We start from the raw sequence: 26,445 nt of genomic DNA, 5'->3' as shown, positions 1-26,445 counted from the left end.
CCCTTGCATATACCCAGTGAAGTGACTGGCCTCAGGTGAGGCACAGAGATGAAACATATCCCACATAAATTGTACCTGTTTATCTACAGCCGTCTTCCCCCTATATCCATTCAAAGTGCAGAATTTACACAGGATCTCTCAGCTCAGCTGAAAAGTAGAGGGTGGGAGTTGAAAGTACATCAGTTATGAGATCTGATTGGAGGGAAGGGACACACCCCCTTTTACACAGAGCACAGGAACAGAACTAAGGCTGTCAATCGTAGACTGTGCCATCCCCATCACCATTTTTCTCTTGGTGTCAGGAAAATTTATCAGAAGTGATTCATGCTGATAGCAGAGGAATGAGGCAGCAGAGAATGCTTGGTGCTCTAGATTGAGACAAGTACACACTAGAGGGGTATGCTAAATTCATATTTCATGTTTGAGGTTTACAACCACTTTTAGGCCCCATTCACACCTGAGCGTAGCGTTTTTTGAGCGTTTATCAGGCGTTTTGTCACGCGTATTTCCATGCAGTGTTTTCCAGCTTTGGCAGTTTTTTTTAATTAGCCAATAGGAAAAATGATCATCTGTTTCATCATTTTTTGCTATGTTTTTAGATTTTTTTCATCTGCTTCCTGGGTGAAAAAAGCCCAAATCTGCCAGATTTGAGTGACAAAAAAGGGTCCTGAACTTGTTTGAGCTTCAGGCGTTGGGATTCAGATGACTTGGAGTGGAGATGTGAACCATCTCCATAGAGAATAATGGATTTTTTCCCCTCGAGCGTTTTGTAGCTTGAGGCTTCAAGCTACAAAATGCTCAGGTGTGAATGGGGCCTAAAGGAGTACAGCCAAAGCTCAGCTGTACTTCTCCAGTGGATCGCACAAGTGCAGTTTGCTCTGCATACCTCATGACCTGTTTTCAGCTGACAGTGAGCTGAAGTCACAGAGGCGGTCCAAGCTGGGGAAAGATCTCAACCATATGGCTAGAATCCACCCAGGAGCCTGGACTGACACCTAGTTCAACCTCTCATCCGATAATCTGATGGTGTGTACAAGGCTTTAGTCCCCTGGTGTCTCATTAAAGAGAACCTGCCACCAAAAAATCATCACATACACAGAAGCTCTGGTAATAGAATTATTGCTAACTGAACTGATGACATGTAGGGACTTTTAAAGCATCACCTTTGGTAAATTTAGGGTACTGAACTCTGTCACCATTTCACAGGTGCACGCAATTTTAGGGTTTGGTATCTATTTACTCAGAGCAACCTTATCTTTTATATCTTACAAAAAAAAATGGTAATTTATTGCATATGTGTGCCCTAAAATGAACGAGTGTATTTTTTATGGAAATTTTGCACTAATATCGTGCAGGATAAAAAATTGGAACTACGATTTTATTTTCTAGGTTGTTTTGCTTTCAGAAAACAGATCAAAGTTGGGGGTCTTCTGTAATCCTTCAGTCTCAAATTATTATTTTTTTTAAAACCACTTGTCGGCCGCCCCATAGCAGATTTACTGCTACAGGGTGGCCGCACTGTGCAGGATCACTTATATACACGTGATCCTGCACTTACAGGTATTAGTGTGCGCCATCGCCGGTGACTTGGTCCCACTGTGATTTAGGCAGACGTCTGTCAGTGTACCGATGTAAACAAAGCACATTGCCGTTCTGTCAGTACAGAAGACATGGATCATGTGTTTCTGTAGAAACACCGATCCATGCCTTCCACTAGTAAAAGCACCTCCCCCACTACACTGAAACGTTAGCTAGGCACACAGTTAACCCTTTGATCACCCCTGATGTTAGCCCCTTCCTTGCCAGTGTCATTAGTACAGTAACTGCATATTTTTAGCACTGATCACTTTAATAATGTCACTGGTCCCCAAAAAAAGTCAGGTGTCCAATTTGTCCGCTGCAATATTGCAGTCTTACTATAAGTCGTTGAGTAAATAAAAAAAAATATATATATATAAAAATCCCATAGTTTGTAGACACTATAACTTTTGTGCAAACCTATCAATGTACACTTATTGGGATTTTTTAACCAAAAATATGTAGCAGAATACATATTGGCCTAAATTTATGAAGTTTTTTTTTTTTCCGGATATTTATAGCAGAAAGTAAAAAATATTATTTACATTTTTTTCAAATTGTGATCAAATACCACCAAAAGCTCTATTTGTGGGGAAAAAAAGGACAGCATCGCAGGGGCGCGCAATTGTCAGTTAACGTAGCGCAGTGCCGTATCACAAAATATGGTCTACTCAGGAAGGGTGGGGGGGAAATCTTCCGGAGGTCAAGTGGTTAGACCCCTTTCCCACTGAGGCGCTTTCACGCTAAAAAAAAAAAGCACCTGAAAAGCTCACAAAAAAAAAACAATTTCCATTAAAATCAATTAATGCTTTCACACTGGGCAAGTGGCAGGGTTGTGAAAAAACTGCAAGCAGCATCTTTGGAGTAGGGATGAGCCCGATGTGCGAGTCGAACGTAAGTTCGACTCGTACATCGGGTGTTCGCTGAACAGCAAACAATATGCGGCGTTCGCGGCAAATTCGAAAGCTGCCAGAATACCGTTAAAGTCTATGGGACACATGAATAATCAAAAGTGCTAATTTTAAAGACTTACAGTATGTGCAAGTTATTGTCATAAAAAGTGTTTGAGGACCCGGGTCCTGCCCCAGGGGACATGTGTCAATGAAAAAAATGTTTAAAAAATGGCTGTTTTTTCGGGAGCAGTGATATTTTTTTTTTTTTAATGCTTTACGTGAAACAATAAAAATGAAATATTTCTTTAAATATCGTGCCTGGGGGGTGTCTATAGTATGCCTGTAAAGTGGTGCATTTTTCCTGTGTTTAGAACAGTACCACAGCAAAATTAAATTTCTAAAGGAACAATTGTCTTTTAAAACTGATCACGGCTGTAATGAATTATCGGGTCTTGGCAATATAGATACAGACCCTTTGGGTCTGGTATGAGTATTAAGGGGAACCCCGAATCAATTTTTTTTTTTTTAATTGCGTGGGGGTCCCCCTAAAATCCATACCAGGCCCTTCGGGTCTGATATGGAAATTAAGGAGAACTCTGCGCCAAATTTTAAAAAAAAATGGTGTAGGGGTCCCCCCAAAATACATACCAGACCTGAAATGGATTTTAAGGGGAACCCTGTGCCAAAATGAAAAAAAAAATTGCGTGGGGGTCCCCCCAAAATCTATACCAGACCCTTAGCCAAGCACACAACCTGGCAGGCCGCAGGAAAAGAGGGGGGGGCGAGAGAGCGCCCCCCCTCCTGAACAGTACCAGGCCACATGCCCTCAACATGGGGAGGTTCCTTTGGGGTAGCCCCCCAAAGCACCTTGTCCCCATGTTGATTGCCTGGTGGTTGTGGGGGTCTGCGGGTGGTGGGGCTTATCGGAATCTGGAAGCCCCCTTTAACAAGGGGACCCCCAGATCCCAGCCTCCCCCCTGTGTGAATTAGTAACGGTGTACAAATGTACCCCTACCATTTCACAAAAAAGTGTCAAAATGGTACAAAAGACAAGACAGCTTGGGATAAGTCCTTTATTAAAAAATAAAAAAATAAACATGTCCCACGAAGTAAGTTCATGCCGCCCAAAAGACCGAAAAAAAAAAAGGCGCGACCGACCCACCTCCATGGGAGGCTCCCGCCGTCCGATGCATCTTCGCTGTGACAGTTCTTATGTAACTGAGGGCGGGGCCACCCGGTGATGTAACGGGGTGACCCCGCCGCCCTCTGATGCCATAGGGACTTCCCCATGGCTTCCCCGTGGTGTCAGAGGGGGCGGGGTTACCCGGTTACGTCACTGGGTGGCCCCGCTCACAGTTATATAAGAGCTGTCACAGTGAAGACGCGTCAGATGGTGGGAGCCTCCCATGGAGGCGGGTCGATCGCGACTTCTTTTTTTTTTTTTTTTTTTCGGTCCATCGGGTGGCGTGAACTTACTTTGTGGGACATTTTTATTTTTTAATAAAGGACTTATCCCAAGCTGTGTCTTGTCTTTTGTACCATTTTGACACTTTTTTGTGAAATGGTAGAGGTATATTTGTACCCAGTTACCAATTCACACAGGGGGGGAGGCTGGGATCTGGGGGTCCCCTTGTTAAAGGGGGCTTCCAGATTCCGATAAGCCCCCCTCCTGCAAACCCCCACAACCACCGGGCAAGAGTTGTGGGGATAAGGCCCTTCTCTCCATCAATATGGGGACAAGGTGCTTTGGGTGGCTACCCCAAAGCACCCTCCCCATGTTGAGGGCATATGACCTGGTACGGTCCGGGGGGGGGGGCGCTCTTTCGCCCCCACTCTTTTCCTGTGGCCTGCCAGGTTGCGTGCTCGGAGAAGGGTCTGGTATGGATTTTGGGGGGGACCCCCATGCCATTTTTTAAAAAATTTGGCGCAGGGTTCCCCTTAATATTCATATCAGACCCGAAGGGCCTGGTATGGATTTTCGGGGGACCCCCACGCAATTTTTTTTTTTAATTTTGATTTGCGGTTCCCCTTAATATTCATACCCATCCCCAAGGGGCCTGGTAATGGGGGGGGGGGGATCCCATGCTCTTTTTTATTTTCAATTATCTGTATCTATATGGCCGAGACCCAACAATTCATTACAGCCGCGAGCAGTTTTGAATGACAATTTTTCCTTTAGAAACGTCATTTTGCTGTGGTACTGTTCTAAACACGGAAAAAATGTGCCACTTTACAGGCATACTATAGACACCCCCAGGCACGATATTTAACCACTTCAGCCCCGTACCATTTGGCTGGCCAAAGACCAGAGCATTTTTTGCGATTTGGCACTGCATCGCTTTAACTGACAACTGCGCGGCTGTGCGACGTAGCTCCCAAACAAAATTGACGTCCTTTTTTTCCTTTTTTTTTGGTGGTATTTGATCACCTCTGCGTTTTTTTTTTTTTTTTGCACTATAAACAAAAAAAGAACGACAATTTTGAAAAAAAAAACGCAATTTTTTTACTTTTTGCTATAACTATCCCCAAAAAATATACAAAAAAACAATTTTTTCCTGTTTAGGATACGTATTCTTCTACATATTTTTGTTAAAAAAAAATTGCAATAAGTGTTTGATCGGTTTGCGCAAAAGTTATAGCGTCTACAAAATAGGGGATAGTTTTTTGGCATATCTATATATATAAATTTTTTTTTACTAGTAATGGCGGTAATCTGCAATTTTTAGCGTGACTGCGACATTATGGCGGGCAGATCAGAAACTTTTGGCGCTATTTTGGGACCATTCACATTTATACAGCGATCAAAAATGCACTGATTACTGTGTAAATGTGACTTGCAGTGAAGGTGTTAACCACTAGGGGGTGCTGCAGGGGTTAAGTGTGTCCTAGGGAGTGATTCTAACTGTGGGGGGGAGGGGCTATGTGTGACACGACACTGATCACAGATCCCGATCACAAGGAGCTGTGATCAGTGTCCTGTCACTAGGAAGAATGGGGAAATGCTTGTTTACATCAGAATTTCCCCGCGTCTTCCTCTCCATGAGACGATCGCGGGTACCTCCGCGGACATCGAGTCCACGGGACCCGCGACCACACTCACGGAGCTCGTGGCGGGCGCGCGCCCACAATGCCGCATCTTAAAAGGCAATGTACAGGTACATTAATATGCCTGTATTTGCCATTCTGCCGATGTATTTCGGCGTGAGCCGGTTGGCAAGGGGTTAAAGGAATATTTCATTTTTATTGTTTCACTTTAAGCATTAAAAAAAAAATCACTGCTCCCGAAAAAACTTCCATTTTTAAAAAAATGTTTGCCTTGATGCATGTCCCCTGGGGCAGGACCCAGGTCCCCAAACACTTTTTGTGACAATAACTTGCATATAAGCCTTTAAAATGAGCACTTTTGATTTTTCATGTTTTTCGTGTTCTGACCAATTTTTTGCCCGTTCGGTATGTTCTGTTGCGAACCGAACCGGGGGCTGTTTGGCTCATCCCTACTTTGGAGTTTGGAACGCTAAAAAATTGCTCTTTCTATTGAAATGAACAGGAAGTGCCTCAAAAGCGCTTCAAAATGGTTCTTTTGAGTGCCCTTCAAAAAAAAAAAAAAAAGCGCTGCAAAAGCCTCTGGCGCTTTATGGGCAGTGTACAAGCGCCTTATAGGTGTGCATAGAGCACAAAACCAGCTCTGGCAATGAAACAGTCGAAGCCGATGTAGAACTGATTATTAAGAAAAAGGTTGGGGAGGAGATATGTTGAAGCAGATGTCTGAGGTAGGCGGAGCCCCGTCTTTGAAAACACGTGCATTGTGTTTACAACTATTACGTGCTTTACGCCTCTGAGTGGGGCGGGACTATCCGGAACGTCATCGACAGGCGGACCAAAGGCGCTGACGTCATCCGAAGCGGCCGTCCTCCCGGTGTGTACGGTTAGAGTATAGAAAACATGTACCGTGGACTGACGGTTGTGTGCCGCGCTTGGCGGCCGCTTCATTCAGGTAAGCACGGAGTGAATAATGTAACGTTGTGCTGACCGCCGGAGCCCGGCTGACCTCTGTGTTGTATGTCCCCACAGCTTCCCGCTGCCTGCACACCGTCTACCAGAGCGCCGAGCTGCCTGATACACACCGCATGCTGCGGGACACATGCCGGGAGTTCGCCGAGAAGGAGCTGCAACCTATAGCCGCTCAGCTGGACAGAGAGCACCGCTTTCCGCAGGATCAGGTGTGATAGAGGCCTGTCAATGTCACCCTCTGTGCCCTTTCACCCAGTGATAGGCCAGGTGCTGGCATGCCTATTACCCTGTGATTTGTCATCACCGCAGGCTGGTCACAGTCATGATGACCATCTACGTACTCACTAGAGTTGACACCTCATCCCTTTAAACCCGAACACCTTTACACAGGTTCTGAGGCTAATTAAATGCAGATGAGGCACTGAGTGAGTTTAATGACCACCTTAATCACCCACAGAACCTGTGTAATTAATATGTGTTTGGATTTAAAGGGATGAGGTGGCAACCATAGTACTCACCCCAGGCTTAAACAATTAACACCTAATAAAGTTTAGGTGAGCCACCTGCAGTGTTCTGTCATAATATACCCCATACCTGTACATTAGCCGGGGTGCTATCGAAAAGTGCCCATGCATGCACGGTACGGAAGACCGCTCCAACTGATTTCCCGATCAGCTGGCGTGCCGTAACCATGCACACATCGCAGGAGGCGTTTTTGGACAGGAGATACCATTTGACAAGCAGAATTGAAAGCTATGCAAACAGCAGAGGGAGACCGTAGTTGTCAGATTGTGCCTCGCTGTTGCAAGGCGGGTTTTGTCTGTGTTGCAACCCGCCCTTAGACACAGGCAAAACTTGCCCTGCAACACAGACAAAACCAGGCCGTGAGCATACAGTAAAGCCGCGCCGCAACAGAGAGGCACAATCTGACAACTACGGTCTTCTGCCGCTGTTTGCATAGCTTTCGATTCTGCCCGTCAAATGGTATCTCCTATCAAAAAATGCCTCCTATGATATGCGTTATGGTGACGACACGCCAGCTGATGGGGAAATCAGCTGGAGTGGCCTTCCGTACTACTCATGTGAGGGCACTTTTCAACAAAGGTCACTGTTCGATAGCACACTGGCACTGGAGCCTTCTCATGCATGCTGTACAGAATCAATTGATTTTTTTTTTTTAACCTATTCAGCCCCGTGCAACCTGTCAAAGTCATATGACTGACTCTTCCCCCCAGTTACAGATCAGAGAGATCTCTGTGGGACACCATGGGGTACAGGCCATGAGAGATAGAGATGTATAGATAGATCTCTATCACATCCCTGAAAGCGGAACTAATCTCACTGATTTTAACCACCGGCTCACGCCAATATATGTCGGCAGAATGGCTCTGCTGGACGAAACCCCTGCACGGTGGGGGACCATTATTTTGGATATTATAGCAAAAAGTAAAAAACTTTTTTTTTTTTCTAAATTTACGCTTTTTTTTAAATGTTATTTACAGCACAAAAAAAAAACCGCAGAGGTGATCAAATACCGCCAAAAAAAGCTCTATTTGGGGGGGGGGGAAGGCTATTTTTCTTTGGGTACAACGTTGCACAACTGTGCAATTGTCAGTTAAAGCGACGCAGTGCCGAATTGTAAAAAGTGCTCTGGTAACGAAGGTGATACAATCTTCCAGGGCTGAAGCGGTTAAAGTGGTTGTAAACCTTCAAATGAAAAATGAACAAAGCATATTCCCTTTATAGTGTGTACTTGTTTCAGTCCAATCCTAGTGTGATTTTTGTCTGTAATCTGTAAAAAGGACAAACGGCAGCACAGGGAAGCCCCATACTGCAGTCAATATATATTATATATATATATATATATATATATTTTTTTTTCTATTAAGTCAACACATAAAAACACTCAGTAGGCAATGCACTCAAGTCTGGAATGGAGGGTGCATGTACTGTATAAGAAAAGCCTTGTCCTCAATGGCTGTATAACACATCAGGTGTGAGATCTATGCAGCCGCTGTTGGAGTGTAGGATAACAGGATAAATGGAGTTGGGCCTTAAAGTGGATGTAAACCCAAATTTTTTTTTATATCATACTGTAGAGTATAAGATTTCCTATCATTTGAGCCCAGTCTTGCCACAAAGAGTTAATCCAACTCTGAGCAATCCTCTTTTATTGTTCAGTGAGATAAAACTTGACAAACAGAGAAAAACTTTGTCAAATCCTCCCCCTTGCTGTGAGTGACAGGTGATTTACAGATCTCGTGCACTAGCCTAAGACATGCATTATTTTTTTAATTCCCACCCCCCACTCCTTTCTTCAGCAGCTCTGCAAGGATTGGCTGTTCCATACCTCAGCATGATTTGGCATGCTGAAGTCATGTGGTTACTTTCCTGTCTTTTCACTGGATGTTAGAGATCATAGCAGAAGTTCAGTGTAAGAAACACACAGGAGAAAATGCATATTGACAAGGGGAGTGTAGAGGTGGGCGGGGAGTCTACTGACATCATGACTCCACCCACCGAGCTCCAGACAACAGACCCGCCCACAGAATCTGCAGTTTTTCAGGTCTCATAACAGACAGAGGGGAGACATTTGACAGGTAAAGATACATGCAGGAGGCATCTATATCCTTATAGATAACCCCTATGGCAGTAGTTTAGAAAGGATGACATTGGGTTTACATCCACTTTAATGTAGAACAAATTCCCTAAATGTTCCCTAAAAGTTTCTAAATGTTTTAATACCTATTTAATGGAGAACAGCTGAAGTGCTAAAAAATTGAATTCCAATTTAAATGTCTCATGTACTCAAGGACTGGTTTTAGAAGCACCCATAGGTTTTGTCCCAATGTTTATGATTCTTGGGCCTGATTGCATTATATATTTCAGATAACCAGTATACTTTAATTTTGAGGCATCACAATGCAGTGCTAAGTGAACGTTGCCAAGCATCCTGTGTTTTGCCTAATATGCTCTTTTTGCCTTGGGTGTCAGGAATAGCTTGTTGGGCCTTAGGAACACATGCAATGTTAAATGGGCCTTAACCTTTTTACCATTTTTATTCTCTAGGTCCGACAAATGGGGCAGATGGGATTGCTGGCTGTGGATGTCCCAGAGGAGCTTGGTGGTGCAGGTCTTGATTACTTGGCTTATTCAATTGCTGTGGAAGAAATCAGCCGAGGATGCGCTTCCACTGGGGTCATCATGAGTGTCAATAATGTGAGAATATGAAATAAATCCATTTGGACTGGGTCAAATGAAAAGTGAATATTATAAAAATTGCTTTTGCACGCTTTGTACATGTATACAATAAAGGGGTATTAAACCCAATACCAAAAATGTAATATATTGCAGCTTGACAGTCATCAGATTTGGTGCTTGCATTTGTTTTCTTTTTTTTAGTCCCCCCCCCCCCCCCCCTCTTTGAAGAAACACATGGGGCACATTTTGTATAGCAGCATTGTCGGTCTTGGGGAATGCTAGTTGCACTATGAGAATCTAGATACACTAACAAATTGAAGCTGACTTCCAGTTAACACTTTATGAGCAGTTACAGCAGTTATTTTCCTTTTGGGATAAAGGTTTTAAATGAGAGCTGATCATTGTAAGCACCCCTGTCAGTGGTAAATGGTTTGTCTCAACCCTCTGCTACATCTCCTGAACAGCTTGTTCTTTTGAAAAACTGACTGGATCACTAGGTGAAAATAAAGGGGAAAAACTAATGCAGCAAGCACATATAAGAATTGGAAAGCTGCATTATAATGTTTGCTATTATGTTTAGCACTGCTTTAAAAATATAACTAAGAGCAAAACTTTTTTTTTTTTTTAAAGCTATGGATAGAGTGGAGAGGATTAGAACCCGTCAGGTTTTTATTATTCCTGTACTCTATCCAATATGAACAAAAATATTTTGCCTTTTGTTTGAATTGAGGGTTTGTGTTTTGCACATTTAGTGGAGAAAATGTACAGAAACATAGGATTGTTGCTAGTAGCATCTTAGCAGAACAAATAATCAAGATGTACATTTCACTGTGCTCATATGTGTAATTGTGTGGCAGTATAAATAAATATAATTCTGCATGTATTACTCTGTAAACCATTGTCATAGGAAAAGAAGGTCCAAAGAGCCAATCCTGTGTTGACTTTTCATTTCAGATCTGAAAATAAGACACCTGATTTGATCATTGTGAACAAATACCTTTTAATCCAGCACTGAAAGTATTTGCATAGGGGTGATGAAAGTCAAGATGCAAGCAACAAAGCCGAAGAAAGATAAAATCTGTAACAAAGTCAAAAGAATATCTAGTTGGACGAACTGGATAAGAGTGACATATTGTCCCCAGTGATAGTAGTTTGTGGTACTTGATGTACACTATATTGTCAAAATTATTGGGACGCCTGCCTTTACACACACACACAAACTTTAATGGCATCCCAGTCTCAGTCCGTAGTTTTGAATATTGAGTTGGCCCATCCTTTGCAGCTATAACGGCTTCGACTCTTCTGGGAAGGCTGTCCACAAGGTTTAGGGGTGTCTATGGGAATGTTTGACCATTCTTCCAGAAGCGCATTTGTGAGGTCAGGCACTGATGTTGGACGAGAAGGCCTGGCTTGCAGTTTCTGCTCAAATTCTTCCCAAAGGTGTCCTATCGGGTTGAGATCAGGACTCTGTGCAGGCCAGTGAAGTTCCTCCACCCAAAACTTGCTCATTCATGACCTTTATGGACCTTGCTTTGTGCACTGGTCCAAATAATTTGGTGTAATGGGGATTATGGTGTGGGGTTATTTTTCAGGGATTGGGTTTGGCCCTTTAGTTTCCAGTGAAGGGAACTCTTAAGGAGTCAACATACCAAGACATTTTGGACAATTTCGTGCTCCCAACTTTGTGGGAACAGTTTGGGGATGGCCCCTTCCTGTTCCAACAGGACTGCACACCAGTGCAAAAAGCAAGGTCCATAAAGACATGGATGAGCGAGTTTGGGGTGGAGGAGCCTGAATGGCCTGCACAGAGTCCTGACCTCAACCCGGTAGAACACCTTTGGGATGAATTAGAGCGGAGGCTGTGAGCCAGGCCTTCTCATCTGACATCAGTGCCTGCGACCCAATACTTTTGACAATATAGAAGTCCGTCACATGTCCAGAGGTTAAAAATAGTTACTTTAGTTAATTTGGACCAAGCTGGCCCAAACAAAATTTCCATTATGAAGAAATGTGCTTGCTGTCAGTGCTGTATACACTGTAGCATCATCTAGATATAGTATACAGCTCTGTATTCTGGCAGTAGTACGAGGACTTCCCATCCTATTTCTAGAACAAAATAGTCTGGCTGAGCACCATTCACAAGAAGCCTTATAGTGATTTGAGTGAATACAAGGCTTCCTTTTAAAGGACTGACTGAGGTGGAGAAGTAGGTAGATAATGTTGCGATCTCCACCACGGCCAACCAGAGGGGGCCTTGTATTCATTCATAAAAGTGGAAGGCTGAGTAGTGCTCAGTCTGACCAGATTTTGTTCGGGGGATGGGAAGTCCTTGTACCACTGTTGGAACACAGCACTGTATGTAGCTGATGCTTGTGCTGACAGCGGACATATTTCTTAAGTCAGATTGACCCAAACAAACTATTTCACGTAGATGTGAGCCAAGCCTTTAACTGTTTGAGTTTCATACACACTATTTCTTAGAAGAATTAACTAGTGTTATTATTTCCCTTAGTCTCTTTATTTAGGGCCGATCCTGAAAAATGCAACAGAAGATCAGAAAAGAAAGTGGATTACTCCATATTGCAGTGGAGATAAGATTGGCTGCTTTTCGCTGAGTGAACCAGGTATGTGAAATTGGTGTATGAGAACAAATCTTTAGGCACTTCCTTGGTCTTTCTTAACAGCCATGCAGGTGGAAAAAAATGTAGGCAGTGGTTGGTGTTCCTGCACTTTCCTTCTGCATAGTTTGCTTTAATGGGGGAAAAAATTGCAAATAAAAAAAAATTAACATAGCATATACAGTTGCCACACAAGTCATATTGGAATTTAATGTTAAAATGACCTTTCCTTTTCAATTTGCAGACCTGTAATTTTCTGTAAAATGCAATATCGCAACCTGGAGGCGTTCTGTAAACAGATGGTGTACAGAACGCCTCCCAGGAATGTCATCTCCTGCTTGTGTGATTGGCTTACTGATTTTCCCAGAAGTCTGCACTAAGATACAAGTCATATTTTGGGCATCATCTGCAGCAAGAATTTCATTTTTAATAAGATGCTCCCAAAGGGAAATGGCATCTAAAGGGATTGAGACGCTGCCACTTTCCTCATTAGAACCCTGCAATTGCAGCAGTTAATTGATCATTATAAAATCACTCCCATTCACGTTCGTTTTGCACATGGACACGAACAGCTATTTCTTTAGAATAACAAAAGGTAGGAATCTGCAACAAAGTTTGTTAAAATCTTTGCAATGCATATAGATTACCCAGAGGGAACTTTTTTTTACCTCAACAAAAGTTGAGTTATTCCCTGTACACACGACTGGTTTTCCCGTCGGAATAAACTCTGAATTTTGTTTCCAACGGAATTCCGCTCAAGCTGTCTTGCCTACACACGATCACACCAAATTCCAACTGTCCAGAACGCGGTGACGTACAACACGTACGACAGGTCTAAGAAAACAGAAGTTCAATAGCCAGTAGCCAATAGCTTCCGTCTCGTACTTGCTTCAGAGCATGCGTCGTTTTTGGTAAGTCGGAACAGCATACAGACGAGCGGTTTTCCCGATAGGAATTGGTTTAGTCGGAAAAATTTAGAACATGTTCTCTTTCTAGGTCCATCAGAATTTTCTACGTAAAAAGTCCGATGGGGCATACACACGATCGGAATATACAATGAAAAGCTCCCGTCTGACTTTTTCTGTCGGACATTCCCCTTGTGTGTACACGGCATTACTCTTTAATATTGGCAGTTTTGCTTGTCATCTTGGTAATAATTTATCTGACAAGTGTACAAAAAAGTTCCTTTCCTATTTCGAGTGCTGCTAGTGATCATACCATGCAACACAAGTTAGGAAGAAGAATGAAGCTACAGACAGAAACTGGAGAGTCCAACCAGCAGTGTTTGTACAACAAATTGCCTGTCGCAGAGATCAAATCAAAATGCCACAATAATTTAAATACAAAAATATGAGAAACATTTTGTTCCCAGTAGTTCCCAAGCATTCTGCCTATCTTACTAACCTAGTAATCCTCTATAGGTAATGGCAGCGATGCTGGAGCAGCAAGCACAGTCGCCAGGCTGGATGGGGATCACTGGGTGCTAAATGGGACTAAATCCTGGATCACAAATGCATGGGATGCTTCTGCAACTGTTGTCTTTGCAACAACAGACAAGTCCTTGAAACACAAGGTATGTATTCCAATTTTTTTATGACAGAGGCAGGCTTTTTATTCCAAAAAAATATCCCTTCTATCTTAAAACATTCACTGTAATTTGTGCTAATCCTTTACATAATGCTTGTGTCCTGAAAGTTAATACTTCTAGAAAATCCTAGGGCACTAATAGCATGTTACTCGTGGATTCCATTTATTTTCTTTCAAAGACCGAGAGCCAATGCAGACATTTACAGTGGGTATAGAAAAGAATCACATTTTGTTGCTTTTCAGCCTGAAATGAAGACACACAGTTTTTGTTTTATCCAACTGTATTTTCTCAGTGCAACTTATAACATCCAAGTGAAAGATATAACACCAGCATGTCAGAAAAAAAAAATCCAAACTGAATCGCTGAGTTGGAAAAAGAATCACTCCCTCCTAAAAATGAATGAATGTAAACTCAATCAGGTGTAGCTAATCACCTCAATGGCACACAAAGCCATTTGAATTTCAACTGTGGTCATTTTGATTCACTCAGCATGAAGAGAGCTTTCCTGGAGCATTTCAGTCCCTGGTAGTCAAACTGAGGCAAACCATCAACTATGGGTGGCAAGGCACTGTCAAAAAGATCTCCGGGATAAAGTTGTGGACAGGCACAAGTCAGGAGGTGAATACAAAAACATTATCAATCCTAAAGGCACATTGAAGTCTTATAATAAGAATTGGAAGGTATTTGGTACAACACAGAGACCATCCCAGGAACAGGACGTTGCTTCAAACTGGATGACAGAGCCAGGAGGAAACTGGTCAGAGAGGCTACCAAGAGGCCTACAGCAACTTTGAGGCAGTTGCAGGAATTTATATCAAAGAGTGGTCATTGTGTGCATGTGACAGCAATGTCACATTCTCCACAAATGTGGCTTGTATAGGATGGTTGCAAAAGCCACTCCTGGATAAAGGCCACATGCAGTCACGACAGGCTTTGCCAAAACGCACCTTGAAGATTCTAAGGTCACATGGAAAAAGGTGTTGTGGTCAGATGAGACTAAAATTTTATTATTTGGCCTCAACACCAAATGGTATGTCTGGAAATCCAATACAGCTCACCATCCAAATAAATCTATTTCTAGAGTAAAGCATGGCGGTGGTAATCTGTTATGGGGTTGTTTCTCTGCAGCAGGGACTGGAGCACTTGTCAGGATACAAGGAAAAAAAATGGAAGGGACAAAATACCGTCAAATTCTTGAGGAAAAATCAAAAACCATGTTTAGCAAGTCATAAAAGTCCCAATTATAAAATTATTAAGTAAACCATAAAGTCCAAAGGAGTTAATCCACCATGCTGAACAAAGGGTGACTTCCAAAGCAATCGTGTTGTGATTCACCACCACCATCCAATCTATGTGCTTACCAAAAAATAGTATTAAACAAGCCTGTATAATGCCTCTCTTTAATCCTCCAAACTGGTAAGTAGATGGGTTTCCACCAGATCAGACTATGCTCTTATATTTCTCCAGTTCTATATGGTTCTCAAAAAACTAAATTGGCCATCATTGTGCAAAATTCCACACTTTAATGGTTAAAAGATCATAAAGTTTACACTCACATGTATGTGTGCCTTAGACTGGCACTGAGTCTGTCCAGAGTTCCAATATTGCCAGTAATGGCCATGATACTACCAGGAGCCATCGTGCGTTTCAAGTTTCAATCTCAGTGCGGTACGTTCGGCAGGAAAATACGTCAGTCGCACAGCCGGCCTCAACGCATTTCGCATAAATGTGTCGTCAGGAATTTTGCGCAATGATGGCCAATTATTTATTTATTTTTTTCAAATTTTTTTTGAGAACCATATAACCTGGAGAAATAGAGAATAGTCTGTGATCTGGTGGTAACCTATCTACTTACCGCCTTGGAGGATTAAAGAAAGGCATTATACAGGCTTAATACTGCTTTTTGGTTAACACATAGATTGTGGATGGTGGTGGTGAATCACAACACGATTGCTTTGGAAGTCAGTCTTTGTTCAGTACCTCCTTTGGACAAAAGGAGGTACACAAACTGTGTTTTGTCTTTGTCAGGCTGCAAAGCAACAAAATGTAATTATTTTAAAGGGAGGTGATTCTTTTCTATACCCATTGTATATTGGCACCCAAGGTTTTGATGCCTTTCTATTGTATGTAGAAGCATATGTTGTCTAAGACATGAAAGTACCTGTTATTTTCTGGCTGCTACAGTAATTTTATCCATCCCTACTTTAATGTTTCAATAATTAATCATATAAAGCAGTGGTCTCAACTGTGGCCTGGGGGTCGGATACAGCCCTTTGCTTGCCTTTATCCGGCCCTTGCAATGCATTTCCTCTCACTGACCTCAACAACAGGACACCATTCCTCCCACTGGTGCCAATGATGGGGGCCCCATTCCTCCCACTGGCGCCAATGATGGGGGCCCCATTCCTCCCACTGGCGCCAATGATGGGGGCCCCATTCCTCCCACTGGCGCCAATGATGGGGGCCCCATTCCTCCCACTGACGCCAATGCTGGGGGCACCATTCCTCCCACTGACGCCAACGATGCCCTGTTTATTCCCACTGGTGCCAGGACAATTTTACTCCCAATGGCCACAATCCGTCCCCCCCTTAAGTCTGAAGGACAGTAAACTGGCTCTTTTGTTTAGAGAGTTTTGAAGACCCCTGATATAAAGTATAAATAAGCACTTTGACTCCTGAAAGTGAACCTTAAAATAAAAAAGGAAATGAAAGGGACAGCCTATTACTTATGCTTATTTTTGCTCTCATTGGATAAAACTTGTTTCTTCAGTATAAACCCTCCATATCCTCATAGCTTGGGCAGTTTGGTGGTTCTCTTGCTGAGCTGAATGGCCCATAATGCAGAAGATTTGACCATCCACAGTCATAGGCAAGCCTGATAGATATGGGCATTTAGCACAGCTGTTACTACTATATTATAATTTTTTATGAAAGTCAGCACTATTATCACTGCTTTATTTTGCAGGGTATTAGTGCCTTCTTGGTTGAGATGCCATCACCAGGTCTTTCACTTGGGAAGAAGGAAGATAAGCTGGGGATCAGGGCTTCCTCCACAGCAAATTTAATCTTTGAAGATTGCCGGATACCACGTGAGAATCTTCTTGGAAAACCTGGAATGGGCTTCAAAATTGCTATGGTGACTGTAACAGGGTATAGGCTACGTGTCGGTATTGTGCACACTGCTTTTCTTACTCATTTTTTTTTCTTTAGCAAACTTTAGATGCTGGCCGGATTGGCATTGCATCTCAGGCCCTGGGTATTGCTCAGGCAGCTCTTGACTGTGCAGTAGACTATGCAGAGAAGAGAATTGCATTTGGAGCACCTATCACCAAACTGCAAGCTATACAGGTGAGATGCTTTACATCGAAAAAATATTTAATTAAATATGCACCTGCCTTATGCACTTTTTATTTATTTATTTTCCTGTGAACATTTTAGTTTAAGTTGGCGGATATGGCCCTAGCTTTAGAAAGTGCCAGACTCCTCACATGGAGAGCTGCAATGCTAAAGGATAATAAGAAACCTTATACTAAGGTGAGCTTTGATATCTACAGAGCTTTAACACAGTGATAGGATGTCTGACTGTTCTTTTAGTTCATTTATTTCATGTATTTATTCTAGGAGGCAGCAATGGCCAAACTAGCAGCATCAGAGGCTGCAACACGGATTTCCCATCAGGTACCTTTTTTATTTGTCAGGCCACCTTCTACAGCTCTACTATATAAAATTAGGAACTATTATTATTATTTATTTATTTATTTATTTATTTTTTTTAAAGATTGTATAGAATTGCAAGCTATATATAAATGCCCAATGGAAAGGGATGCTGGCATGCTCTGTAGTACTGAGTACATCTAAACCCCAGCAGGCAAGTTTCTCTGCAGAGTTGACATCCCTTCTGTGAGAGCTGCAGAATTCATCCAGATTTCAGAATCTAAAGTATTCATCTGGTCTTGCATACACGTGCAACATGATTTGCTTTTTTTTTTTTTTTAGGCTATCCCAAAGTCTAAGCATTATAGCATTTTAATTTAGCAGCCAGTTATGTGTAGTAATGCTATATTGCTGATTTTTTTTGTATTACTCATCTTTTTAGGCTATTCAGATCCTTGGAGGGATGGGATATGTGACTGAGATGCCAGCTGAACGTCACTACAGAGATGCTCGAATCACAGAGATCTACGAAGGCACTAGTGAAATACAGAGACTGGTGATAGCCAACCAGTTAGTGAAGGAATACCAGCAGTAATATACTGCACTATGAATGACTTGCCAAAGCCTTAATTGTGAAATATTACTTCTGGGGGAGTAAAAAAAAAAATTTTAATGGTTGCAATGAACAAAGATAATCATAAAGTGCCCAGTCGACGAACTTTGCACAAATACGATTTTGAAAAATTGTTGTTCTGTTTTTAGATGAAGGCTTTTTTTTACCATTTTTTTTAAACTGATTTGTCTTGCATATGGAATAATATACAAGCCTGAGTTCACTATTCAGCGCTAATATCCTTTGCCCAGCATTCTTTGTATAGAGCGATATAAAGTCTCTCTGGTCTGAAATATAACCTAGAATGGAACACAAGATACTCTGAAGAGCCAAACGGGGACACTCAGATACCAGACATGAACTATACCACACTGCTGTCGATAGTGGACTGGTGCAGGTATGAAAAATAAAAAAAAAATTGGGTCTGTGTGGAACAAACTTTCTTTTCAGTGCCACACAGTGTACTTCCCTGCTGCAGAGTGCCTGTTGCCTTCAATTAATAAAACAATAAATGAGTGTTTGGCGCCTATACCAAAATCAGACAATCTTAAAGCGGGGTTCCACCCAAATTTTGAACAATATCTGTATGTATTCTCTTAACTGCCTAGATGCTGACATGCCGTTTAAAAAAATTTAAATCGCTGTAATTACCTTCTTTGCACTTCCTGGTATTCTTCTTTGCACTTCCTGGTTCTCCTCCCGTGGGAGTAGGCGTGTTTCTAGCCTCTCCCAGACTCCTGGGAGCTAGTCTCAGGCTCCCCAGGATGCCACTGAGCATGTGCGGGAACGAGCGGTGAATGCTGGGATCACAGCATTCACCACATCCAGGAAATAAATGCTTGTGGGCTTCAAATGCCCACAATGAAGATGGAAACCGCCTGCAGTGAATAATATAAGTTATTCTTTCCGACGAAATCTGACACAGGCGGACATATTACACACAATATGTGAGTATGTAATGCTGAGAAGAAAAGTTTGTGAATGAACTAAAAAAAAAAACAAAACGATAGATAGGTGGACCCCTGCTTTAAAGTATTATGTCTAGCCTAACAATAAAATCCCTGTGTCTACAGACATCCATGTAAAGAAGAAATCAGTATACATACTTTTTTTTTTTTTTTTTTAAGCCAGACCAATCCTGTCTCCAGCGGCGAAAGCTCTGCAGAGGACACAGCTGACAATGGCTGTGAAATGAATGGGGAGTGACATTACCCATAGCCTTACTATGGGGCTTCCATTGTCAGTAGTGTCTTCTGCACCGGCCTCCACAGTGAAGCCGTGGCTGACAGCTCAGCGTGGGGTGGGATTGGCTTAAAAAAAAAAAAAAAGTATGTATACTGATTTCATCTTTACGGGGCTAGATAGGTTAGTGTTAGATCGTAGATGTCTGTAGATACAGGGATTTTAGTGTTAGGGTGAACTTCTACTTTAACAAAAACCATAGCTGTCCCTTACAACATATACATAGTTTATGTATATGCTTGGTTCTAAATAATGATAAAAGTGACAGTACATTAATAAAGTACTGTAATATAAAAATATGTTATTATAGTCCAGTGTGATAAATTCCCAACATCAAAATTAATCTTCCAATGCAATTTTCAAAAATCCTTCACCGCTTGTGTTCAAAAAAATGGGTGTGCACTCACCAGAGATGTTTGACCCCCTTTTGTTACAGGTTGGTCAAAGAAAGCACTTTTTTTTTTTTTTTTTTTTTTTTTTTTTTTGGTTCTCAAAAGCCAAGATTCCTCCTGAGGTGTGCTGTAAGGATTCCTTAAATTTTGATATCACTCATATTATGTATCATGACCAAACAGGAGATAGATATAAATAAAGTTATTGCACTATGATACTTTATAACTCACATTTATGGGCACCTGAAAGCCGGCACCAGCAAATACAGCGTGTAGGGATGAAATGTCACTGCCGCAAATTCAAGTGAAACGTACGCCAGAGCATTAGACCGCCACTTCCGGCTCCTGTGTGATATCGCGTCCGGGTCGGGAAACTGATAACGAGGCTTGGAACGCAGGCCAGCTCCATGCTGGTTGCGGCAGTGACATCTCATCCCTGCACGCTGTATATGATGGTGCCTGGCTTTCAGGCGCCCATGAATGTGAGTGTAACCAACTTATTACAATTAAAGTTATTGCACTATAATATTTTATATCTCACATGATATTATGTTGTCATACATGATATGAGTTGATGTTAAAAATGGAGGAATCCTTGCAGCACACCCTAGAAGGAATCTTGGCTTTTGAGAACAAAAAAAGCGATTTTTGACCAACCTGTAACCACGGGTCAAACATCTCTGGTGAGTGCACATCCATATTTTTGAAAATTGCGTAGGAAGATTGACTGTGCTGTTGGGAAGTTATCACACTGGACTATATAATTAAATTTTTATTATTTATATTACTGTACTGCCACATGTCACTTTTATCATTTGGAACCATCTGCCATCTCTTTCTCTATATGTTGGAAATGCCTGCAATTCAATAACACCCAAAAACATTTGACCCACTTGATCCATATTTCAGACTGCCTTCAGTGAAGAGGTAATATTGCCCTTTCCTTCCCCATTAACTCTGATTTTGAGCACCCTTTATTTATTTCTGGGCACCCAGGACCCGGCATTTACAATTAGTAAGACGCTCAGATAAATAATGTGCCCTACCTTTCATGAAACACACAAAATATACTGACCTTACCCTTTAAGGGTTTAATACTAACATTTATAATCTTGCCTTGTGAATGCTAGCGTGAAAGAAACTGTGCGGTTGATTTACTAAAACTGGAAAGTGCAAAATCTGGTGCAGCTGTGCATGGTAGCCATTTAGCTTCTAACTTCAGCTTGTTCAATTAAGCTTTGACCAAAAAAAAATCTAGAAGCCGATTGGATTCTATGCAGAGCTGCACCAGATTTTGCACTCTCCAGTTTTAGTAAATCAGCTCCTGTGATTTGCAAGCTTAGAAGCACCTAAATGACACCTCAACACTGCAGAAAGAGCTCTTGCCAACAAAAATATGAGTGTAAGTAAATGAAAAATGTGATGGATGTTTCTGCAACTTTGCTAAGCAACCTCTTTTCCTCAAAAACAAGTTGAAGCAGAAAATTTTTTTATGGAAAAATAGAGGTTCAATTTGCATCTTCTGCCATAAAAAGTTCTAACCCTGCTAGGTAACAATTTTTTGTCTGATTTTACACTGACAGCCATGCATGCACAGCTCCGTATACATCTCCAGCATCTGTCATCAGTGGGTGGCTAATGAGGAAAAGGACTTAAAAAAAAAAGTATCAGGACTGAGGGGAATTGCGAACACCACATTGCTGGAGGAGGGCTCCCTGAAAGTTTATGTCCAGCCACCTACTTTTCTTAATTTGGGGAAGGATTAGAACCCCTGTCACCACCATTGGAAAGACTCACTTTTAAGCTGAAGTAGAATGAATGTAGCATATACTACCTTAACTTGACAATGCTGTTTGCCCTTAAAGGCTAAGTTCACCTTTGCTTATTTTATTTATTTTTTCCTAAATTCCAGTATAATGTCCCAGTATAGCATTAATGTACTTTATTTGCAAAAATAAAACAGCTTTCCATTTATTCTACACATCCTTACCTCACTCTCTTCATGGCTGTTCAAAAACACTTATCCATTACTTTTGCCTTACTTCCTGGACAGACTCTCTTCCTGTGTCATGACCTAAAGTCTGTCCAGGAAGTAAGGCAGAAGTAATCAAGCAGTGTTTTTGAATAGCCATGAAGAGAGTGAAGTAAGCGTGTGTAGAATAAATAGAAAAAAGTTTTATTTTTGCAAAAGAAGTACATTAATGCTATATTAGGAGAGAGGGGAACTAGAATTTAGAAAGGGGGGGGGGTGAACTTAGCCCTTAAACCCCTACCTCAAAGGTGGAAAAGGGCAAAATGAAACCTCTAACACAAAATTTATTTGTGTGATAGAAAGGCTGATTTTATCATCACCAACCCACAGAACTGTTAGGGTTTTCAAAGGTAGAAACATTAGAGCGGGGGTCAGCAACCTGTAGCTCGCGGACAGGTGACTGGTAGATCTGAGTCTGGACCTGCTGACCCGCCATTCCAGAGCATCAAACAGTGCAATGCAGAGGGACTACTTATAAAGTTGGAGCTGTAGTAGGGAGCAAGAGCCTCCTCTGTAAAGCCAACTCCTCTCCCATGTGGAGTGATACTGACTGCACTCCCATGTCTTATCCCAGCTAGCAACCATTGAAGCTGTTAAAGCAGCCATATAGGCGGCTCAGAACAGTTAGGCTCCGTTTCCATTACTGCGAGTTGTTGTGCAACTTGACACAAAAACCTATGTATTTTAATGGTCCTCGTTCTAATTGGTGCGACTCAAAAAAAGGTTTTTGCACTGCTTTGTTCCAACTTTGGTGCGACTTGTTCTCACATGGTTTTCACCAGTTGCATGACATCGCATTAAAAATCGCATTGCACTGTAAATCGTGCAACTTTGGGGTTGCAATAGTGGAAACAGAGCCTAAGGGTTCATTTACATTTGCAGTTTAGGGGGGGTGATAGGAAGTATTTTCACCCCTGCCTCACCCGCACCCCCTTTAGCTGCAGTGGCCAGGGGTGAACACATGTCGCAGCCACAGCAGGAGTTATATGCCCTGTCATGGTTGGTGGGTGTAGCACCTGCCAAGCATGACCCATTCAAAGTGCCCTGCACCCTTGTGCAATACAGCAAACAAGGGGTTAAAGCAGGTAGCGCTGTGTTGCTTTCTCATCACCTGCTTTAACCCCTTGGACCCTGCAGAAGCATGCAGTTGTGGGGCACTTGCAGAGTGGCCCCATTTACTTGAATGAGTCCCGATTGGCAGGCAGTAGCACCTACCAAAAGCAACAGGGGGCTTAATTACTGCTGCAGCATGTGTACACCTTTGGCTACTACCTCAGCAGCTAAAGGGGTAGGGATTGGGGGCAGTAAAACCACAACTCAACTGCAGGGTGTTCCCACCCCCAACTTTACATGTGAACGAGCACTAAGAGCTCATTCACAAGTGCAGCAGCCACTGCTGCCCCTCTGAAAAGCGATGCGAGTCTGTTTGATAGGCGTTATGTTGCCTCTTCACCGCCTTATTTAAACCCATGTTTGCCATGCAATGCATGCAACTGCGACATGGTAGTATGGCAATTAGAGGTTATAGGCCCCTTTCACATGGGCAGTTCTACTGTTGTTAAAAGCATGTTTTGTTATTTTTAAATTCCAAGACTCCAGGCACAGTGATCACTTGCATTTGTACATTGCAATCAGCTGTGTTTACATGCTGCTGCGTTTAGCTGTGTTGGAACGATTTTGACCAATTCTGATGTGCTTCCTGTTGTATTTCTTTCCTTGTTGCTGCAGGAGAAATAGTACACTGTGATTACCTACAGCAGACAGCTGCAATAAATCGTTCCTGGACGCAGTCAAATTTTTTTTTTCTCTAACCGCACCAAACCCCATGTAACAAAACCGTTGCTAAATGCAGCGTGTGAATGGGGCCCATAGGAAAGCATTGTGTGAGTTTAGCTGCAGTAGATAACTTGATCTATTCGCAGTTAAAAGCTGAAATCTATCCGCCCATGTGAAAGGGGCATAAATCAGATGTGAGGAGGTGACACTGTGTCCGTTGATCTTTGACTTCTCCCATGTTGTTCAGGTAGATCTCCACCTCTTTAACCACTTCAGTACTGTGCCATAGTCAAATTACGTCCGCAGATGGGATCTCCCATCCTGGGCGGGTGTCAGATGATGTCCTTGGCTTCTCGACGCTCCTGCGGGGGCCCGCAGCGTGACGATCGGGGATGAGGCCTGTCCCTCGGACACAGCCCATCCCAGATCCGTGTAAAGAGCCAATAAAAGATGGCTCTTTACCACGTGACTGGCTGTGTCCAATCACAGCCGGTCACTTTTACTGTCCACATGCTCATGCGTGCCCCTAGGGCTCGCGCAGAGCTGCGATCAGGGACAAGGCTTGTCACCCTGACACAGCCCAGCCTCGATCGCAGTAAAGAGCCAATGAAATTGGCTCTTTACCACGTGACCGGCTGTGTCTAATCACAGCCGGTCACAGAATGTCAACAAACCGCCGTAACGAGATGTGGGAGAAGGAGATTGCGGTCAGGTCTGTATTGTTGGTAATTAGTAGGTCTCGTAATGCTTTGTTTTTAGTTGGTGCATTTACCATCTGACTCATAACATTGTCCTGCAAGACATTTAGGAACTGACGAGTCTTAGATGAATGCGCGGTTCCTTCCAACCAGTCTATGTCTGGATAATTAAAATCCCCTATTATAATGACACTTCCCATTCTTGCCACTAATCCAAATTGTGATAGGATGTCGGCCTCCACCTCCTCCCTCTGGTTAGGGGGGCCTATAGCATACTCCCAGTATGACTTTCTCCTTAGTTTCCTCCCTTTGTAGCTCTACCCATAAGGATTCAACCTCCTCCCTAGCTCCCTTTGTGATGTCATCTCTCACATTCACTTGTACATCATCAAGTGTGATCTCTATAACTGATCCAGTTGTGCTAACTTACAGTCGCAGTAGCTTAGCAGATAGTGACTTGATTCAAATGACATCTTGAAGATCGTAGAAAGCTTTAATCCAAAATTTGTGCAGATCATAACAGATGAACATCAGATAATTAGGTAAAAAAAAAAAAAAATCATAGCGTGTCTAGCATGTGGTGAATAGAGGCTAAAGCATGAAAAAGAAGTGTGAGAATAACTACATGGCGCATCCTCTAGATACAGAGTTAGGTAGGGACAAAATGAATCAAAGTAAACAGACAATGCATATGTAACATGATCAGAATTCAAAAGTAGGGTGTAGTAATTGGGTGTGGTCGAAATGGAAAATGCAGCAACCCGGGCAAGTGGGGGGGGATTAGCAATCCTGTAGCGAAGTCCTTGTGGCAAAAAGGCGTGAGGAAGAACTTGCGTACCTTCTATAAAGGGCTCTAGGCCCAAGTAGCGGTAAATGTGCGAGCTGTGCTGTGATGTAAACATGTGGTCATTCACCTGAGCCTAATATCTGATTGGTTGAATTTTAGCACCAAGTTTGAAAAGTTTACACTGTACAGTGAATGTTTTAAAAATATATTTTAAAAAAATATATAACAACTAGGCTTCTCTATGTACTTAAATATGCACCATATGTGCATATTTATAAAGCAGTGAATGTCACCAAATCTTCACTGCACTGTGTATTTTACTGGTGCATGTGTTTTAAATTACAGGCAATGTTTGGTAATTTTCACATTCACAGCTTTATAAATGTGCCCTAAAACAGCACTTGTAACCTAAGATTCACAACTGTCAGTACAAACAGTACAGCCAGGCTCCAGCACTATGATGCAGATTCCAAATGGTGCCAAAGCCTTTCAGCACAATATGAATAAACAAGTTACTATATTAGTAGAATTGACCATATCCAGACTTGCAGCTCCAAAGCCAAGCTGTGCAGAAGAATACAATTGATTCAATATCTAAACAAATATCAATTTGCTATAGTAGCATAGCAAATTAGGTTAAACCACTTGCTGTCCTCGGTCAATTTTGACATTTCTCACATACATGTTAATCTTTTTTTGCTAGAAAATTACTTACAACCCCCAAACATTGTTTATTTTCTAAAAGCAAAGGCCCTGGAGAATGAAAAGGTAATTGTTAAAATTTTTTATATCGCATGATATCTATGCAGCTATTAATCAAATACACATTTTTCGGAAAAAAAATTTAGTGCACACAATACACAATTTTTTGGTAAAATATAATCTATGATGTTGCATTGATTAAATAGATACAGGTTATTAGTTTACAGTTAAACATGAGCTCTGGCAAAAGAATTTCTGCTCTCTGTTTGCGGCGATACGTCATGTGTGGTGCAATCATTGTTTACATATGTGTGTTGGACCATTATGTGCGTTTGCATTTGTGTGTAAGCACAGAGGCCAGGATGCTTTAAAAATTTAATTTAATTTAAAATTCTTGCAGTGGTCCTGGACTCCCTGGTGAAATGGGAGAGCCCGGGAACAGTGGTGGAAGGGGAGGGCCCCCTTCCATGCCCTATAAAAGTGATCAGGCAGCTGTATAGCCACTCAAATCACTTTTACTGAAAAACTGGTCACCAGTTTCAAAAAAATGATGCTAGATCCTGAGGCCTGATACATACGGCCTAAGGACAGCAAGTGGTTTTAATCTGATCAAACAGACCTTTATGTACAGAAGTGCTATACTTCCAAATATGCAAAGCT

General features: G+C 42.1%; 1 protein-coding gene across 1 annotated transcript; it reads left to right on the top strand.

Annotated features, from left to right (window-relative positions):
* Positions 1 to 6,308: 6,308 nt before the first annotated feature.
* Positions 6,309 to 18,401, top strand: ACADS (acyl-CoA dehydrogenase short chain). Its single transcript, XM_073629287.1, has 10 exons — positions 6,309 to 6,465; positions 6,543 to 6,691; positions 9,552 to 9,701; positions 12,196 to 12,307; positions 13,723 to 13,874; positions 16,855 to 17,025; positions 17,100 to 17,237; positions 17,328 to 17,423; positions 17,511 to 17,567; positions 17,986 to 18,401. The coding sequence occupies exons 1-10, from the start codon at positions 6,414 to 6,416 to the stop codon at positions 18,136 to 18,138; spliced, it is 1,230 nt and encodes a 409-aa protein (XP_073485388.1). The 5' UTR covers positions 6,309 to 6,413; the 3' UTR covers positions 18,139 to 18,401.
* Positions 18,402 to 26,445: the final 8,044 nt, after the last annotated feature.

The sequence above is a fragment of the Aquarana catesbeiana genome, linkage group LG01, assembly GCF_042186555.1.
Source record: "Aquarana catesbeiana isolate 2022-GZ linkage group LG01, ASM4218655v1, whole genome shotgun sequence".
NCBI classification, from domain to species: domain Eukaryota; kingdom Metazoa; phylum Chordata; class Amphibia; order Anura; family Ranidae; genus Aquarana; species Aquarana catesbeiana.
This window is presented reverse-complemented; position numbering and strand designations above follow the sequence as displayed.

What these genes read in the sequence shown, in the direction of transcription:
- ACADS (XM_073629287.1), top strand. Translation starts at nt 6,414, where the DNA reads ATGTACCGTGGACTGACGGTTGTGTGCCGCGCTTGGCGGCCGCTTCAT. An exon ending in TTGGCGGCCGCTTCATTCAG is followed by an intron (nt 6,466 to 6,542) that starts GTAAGCACGGAG and finishes ATGTCCCCACAG; the next exon opens with CTTCCCGCTGCCTGCACACC. An exon ending in ACCGCTTTCCGCAGGATCAG is followed by an intron (nt 6,692 to 9,551) that starts GTGTGATAGAGG and finishes TTTATTCTCTAG; the next exon opens with GTCCGACAAATGGGGCAGAT.